Source organism: Arachis hypogaea, chromosome 20 (genome assembly GCF_003086295.3).
Source record: "Arachis hypogaea cultivar Tifrunner chromosome 20, arahy.Tifrunner.gnm2.J5K5, whole genome shotgun sequence".
Classification (NCBI taxonomy): domain Eukaryota; kingdom Viridiplantae; phylum Streptophyta; class Magnoliopsida; order Fabales; family Fabaceae; genus Arachis; species Arachis hypogaea.
This window is the reverse complement of record NC_092055.1, coordinates 108,463,652-108,468,862: the sequence shown is the minus strand read 5'-3', so window position 1 is coordinate 108,468,862 and position 5,211 is coordinate 108,463,652. Positions and strand designations below refer to the sequence as shown.

Sequence of the window (5,211 nt, the reverse complement as noted above, 5' to 3'; positions counted from 1 at the left end):
TCCAGTATTATATTTGGATACACATGGACAAGACTAAAATATTATATGAAATGACTAAAATAACCATATGATTTCAAATTTTCTACATCAAGTACAAACTAATTTAATAGAGAATGAGAGTACGTAGGAGTTCAGACGAAACTTGAAAAAATGTTTGAAAAGACCAAAAATTTTAATAAAAAAATATAGAATAGTATTTATATTAAAATAAAAATTATAAATATATTTATTTTATTTTTAAATTTATTATTAATATATAGGAATACATATGGTTAAGATTAATAAAAAAATAGATCTGAGTTTGATTAATAAAAAATTTTGTTTAGGTTAATAAGTTAGATTAATTTTAAATAAAAAATCAATTTTAAAAAAGAATCCGTTTTTACATGAAAAAAATTTCATGACTAATTATAGAAAAAATAAGAAGAGATAATAGTGGAATAATAAAAAATATCTATAGACAAAAAGGAAAACAAAATTTATAAAAAAGTCCGTGTCTATTCTTCCAAATCCCGTGTCCATTATTATCCTTCGTAAAAGTGTGGACACAAAAATATAAAAAATTGTCTCAGAGACAATGTGTTCCAAACACATTTTAAACATGTACTGTCCATATCTCTGTATCTTGTCTCCGAAAACAAACGCTACCTTAATGACTAATTTTAGTATACAAATAACATTATAACGTGCTCTTGTGCCATCGTGATTTTTAAACATGCATTCATCACTTAGATCATACTCCGGGCGAATAGTTGAATTATAATCATAACAATAATAATTACATTATTACAAGGTATTTAACACTCTTTTTAACTAATGATAAACAACAACCTTAGTATACAAATTTCATCACATGCAGGTTAATAATAGAGCTCAGACTATCAGAATTTGCTTTGCTTGCATGCAAGGCCACACGAGACATCCATAGCTCTATGCCCTTGATGCAATTCGGTTCAACGGGATTCTCTCACTCTGTCTAGGTGCTCTTTCTAATGGAGATATCAACTGTGGCATTGTCATTCCCCCAGAAACAATTATTTCTGCATAACCATTAATGCAATAATGTTACTTACACGAACTATTCATGACATATTAAGATCATACAAGGGACATTGATAAGAAAAAGGTAATTAAGGAAAAGAGAACCTACCTATGCCTTCTCGAATAGAAAGATTTGGTCTTATAATTTCTTTGGAGTTAACCAAAAATATATCCCCAATATATAGATGGTTTGTAGGGACAAAAACACTACAGAGCTCTTCGTCTTCATTTTCTTTCTGGGATGGAGAGGAAACATCAAACGGTAAATAAAGAAAACAAAAATTTAGAATTAGTAGAAGACCAAGTAATATGATTCATCAGAGGATACACACATCATAAAGGATGAAAATGAGGTAAATGCAAGACCCATAGACACTATAAACTCATAGTATTCAGCATATACATATGTCGATCTCTATAGGCCATAGGCCATTAGTAGATTCCATTAGCAACATACTCAACTGCTGCAAACTAATGAGGCGAATTCCTCTCACTTGCAAAGATGCATCACATCATGATATACAAGTCAAATATTTATCAATGATAGAACTGGTGAAATGATATCAGATTATCAGTACCTGTAGAGTAACAGTAGATGTAATAAAGCCAAAAGCATATTCACCAACACGTGGGTGACGGATAATTGCAACTTCCTTAAAGGCTGTGGTATTTTGATCTGTGAAGAAGATAAAGGGGGAAATATATGAGCTTGGTTGCGTCCTTGTCATGATGTCATCGCTATATGAAAATGGTCAATCTATAGCTGATATGGATGCGAGCTGGAGATAAGTAACTGTGTTATCGAGCAAAGATAGACGTGCTTGTGTATATACCTGGAGATATTGCAGCACTAATCTGCTTGGACGCAGAGTATATATGCCTAACAAGGGGCATTCGCTTTATGAACCATTCTCCAAGCCAGAAAACAGTGGCACCCATCCATGATGAAACAAAAACACCAATAAGAAATACAAAAACCAAAGATGTAATAAAACCAAGTCCTGCACCACAAAACAAGAGTTTCAAACTTTACTATGCTGCATTGGGAATATACAAGTAAAGTCAAAATGACAAAGGCCAGAAATGTGAAGAAATTTAAAACCAGAGAGGAGGAAGGAAAAGGGGGGGGGGGGGGGTACACATGTTTCAGGCTTTCTGCAACTATATGCAGGGTCCGAATTTAGTAGGAGGAAAACCAGACAGTAATATTTCCTCAGGAACAAGGGAAGAATAGGATAAATGGAACAGAAGTAAAGTTATGAATGTAGCAATACTCCATATTTCTCAGTGTATCAAAAATGGAATTCTATTAAAACAGCCTTGGCCAAAAACACCAACTGAGAAATAATGACTATAAAATGAATAGCTTTTCAAGAGTTATGCCAATCTGTATATCCTTTTCCCATTTTTTACACTTAAAGGCATTTCATAGGTAATGAATACTTCCTCAAGACCTGTTAAGCAATGAAAAGAGTACAAATTGTTCCAAAAACTAATTCCTCCATTAGAATAAACCACAGAGCCAATAAACCCAATAGAATCCTCTATCAGAATCACTGTCAACTGTTGAGAAACTTTAATTCCTTCATCTCCAAAGTCAAAATTCACAAACACACCCTTATTGAACTATTTTCATTTGCCTTTTTATGAATTTAGAGATATGAAATCTAGAACACAAAAATTCCCCCCATCCGTAATCACTCAGTACCAAGTAAAAAATACATGATAAAATGATGTAAAGAGAATGGTAAAATAACACTCACCAAATATGTCAATGCCAAGCCTGGAGTATATTGGGCTAAAGAAACCATCAACAAATTGAATAAACCACCATGTAATAAAGAAGGTAACTGCAACTGGGAAAAGAACTACACTGCAAATCCAAGATAAAATGAATAATTAAGCCAAATATACCAATAACACTTATTCAACTCAATAAGTACATTAGTTAATTACCATCCGGTCATAAATTTCTTTGATACCCAACTTTGGAGAACAAAGCAACATGCCTGAAACAAATACACATAATAAGTCAATGGCGATACAAACAAACTAAAATATGTCCTGAAACAATTCGAAACATGAGAACCTGTATACATCAAACAAATGCACATTAATCATGTAGTTTTTTCCAGAGGGAGAGAGGGCAATTGGGGATTATGTTACAATATTTTATGATTTTACGTTATTTTCCCTACGAATTATTTTAAGGATGTCCAAGGTAAAGAAATCAAGGAGCAATTCAGGTCACAAGTGCAACCATAAAAATATTTTTAGCTACATCATCTTAGCAACAAATTAGAGAATGAACTTCAAGAACCCAGTTGGTTCATTTACGAAGAGTGCATATAGTTACAAAAAGCAATGTCTTTAGGGATTTGAATAAAGAAATCCCATTATATTCCTATCGAATTTGGGATCTTGGCCGTCACTGCAGAATACAGATCGATTTGCACAGTAAATGCGATTAGACATCAGATTCTAGGTTCAAGATTCTCTGTGATTTCAAACGTCAACGATTCAGATTAACTGGATAAAATGTCTAATAATTTAAGGTAAAGAAAATAGGAAAAAGGAGGGTTGACCCTGCGAGTGGAGGAATTAGGAGAATTCGGGGGAGACTTTGCCGGATCTTCGGGATCTTCGGAAGAGGCATTGTCTGCTTGACTCAGAGGAATCGAAGTTGATTCTTTCTCTTCCGCCATCTTCTTCTTCTTCTTCTCCAGTTCAGTTCAGTTCAGCTCAATTTGCTTTGACTTCTTCTACTAAGGACTAATACAGATCCATGGAATGGAATAGAAATAAATCTATAGATTGGATGGATTTCAACAATGATACTGTCTTCGATACTACGCAATATTCACTCTCTCACCCGCCAGATAAAATCGGATCGCCTCTGTAATGGTAACGTGGCTTTCGAGTATGTCCCTCCGTATGTGACCCTACCCTTCTCTCTAGGGTTTTTTCTCCATTCATCTTTGTTTCTTTGTTTTCTTTTCAAGGAAAGTGTGAATTAGGTCTACTAAGTGCATGTTTGGGCACCATTATTTTATTAAAAAAAAAAGATCTTTTTTCAATAAAAAAAAATTTTTTTTTTTATTTTTAACGTATTTGGCAAATTTTTAGTAGTAAAAGTAAAAGATTTTTTTTAAAAGATCTTTTTTTTTAAAAAAAAAATATTTTTCATGTAATAAATGAATAAAAAAGTACTTTTATATTGTTATACTCAAACATAATTGATAGATAAAAAGACTTTTTTACATGAGATATCCAAACATAAAATTACTTTTACTTCTCTACAATAAGATCTTTTAAAAAAGATAACTCAAAAAAAGATCTTTTTTTAAAAACTCACCCTAACAAATCCTAAGATTTTGATCTCCTATTAATTAGTTCCCAAAAAAATATTAATTTGATTTTTCAAGAGAGCAAACAGTACAGTGATGTTTATATGCAGAGTAATTAATCAAATCCGTCTCCAAAGATTTTAAAAATAGATATTTTAGTTTTTAAAAGAAATTAATATACAAATCAATTCCTAATGTTTTTTCGTCAAACATAACAGTTTTCATTCATTTTACTTTTAAAGTAATTACTCAAATCAGTCATAATGATTTTAAAAACGGACATTTTAATCCTCAAAAAAATTAATACACAGATCAATCTGCAAGGTTTTATTCCGACAGACAAATCAGTCTCCAGTTCATTTTTCGACAGAGTAACCCAGATCAGTCCCTAAAAATTTTAAAAATAGACATTTTAGTCCCAAAAGAATTAACATACAGATCAATTCCCAACATTTTTCTCCGTCAGACATAACAATCCTCTATTCAAAAAGAATAAAATAAAATTATTATTATTATTAATTGCACAATAATATTGTACTATAATTTTTTTGTATTTTTGGACAAAAATAATAATAAATTTATTCATTAGATTTTTATGTATGTATTTCTAATATAAAAAGTCTATATACACACATACATAGTCACTCAATAATAATAATAATAATCAATTAAATTATTAGAGATTATTTTACAAAAAAATTAAAGTTGAAATTATTTGATATTTTTGTATTTAATATAATCAAAAGATGTCTTACTTTAAAAAATATGTTTGTATTAAAAGAAAATGTTTTAATTTGAATTTCAAAGCATCATTATTCACCTT

The 5,211-nt window shown here is 30.9% G+C and overlaps 1 protein-coding gene across 1 annotated transcript; it reads right to left on the bottom strand.

The window, feature by feature from the left end:
- Nucleotides 1-706: 706 nt before the first annotated feature.
- LOC112783900 (protein LIKE COV 2) lies at nt 707-4,056 on the bottom strand. The gene is made up of 7 exons (XM_025826977.3): nt 3,627-4,056; nt 2,998-3,050; nt 2,805-2,914; nt 1,875-2,042; nt 1,620-1,717; nt 1,151-1,277; nt 707-1,040 (listed from the first exon to the last, which is right to left on the bottom strand). Exons 1-7 carry the CDS (start codon nt 3,744-3,746, stop codon nt 931-933), a joined length of 786 nt encoding a protein of 261 aa, XP_025682762.1. The 5' UTR covers nt 3,747-4,056; the 3' UTR covers nt 707-930.
- Nucleotides 4,057-5,211: the final 1,155 nt, after the last annotated feature.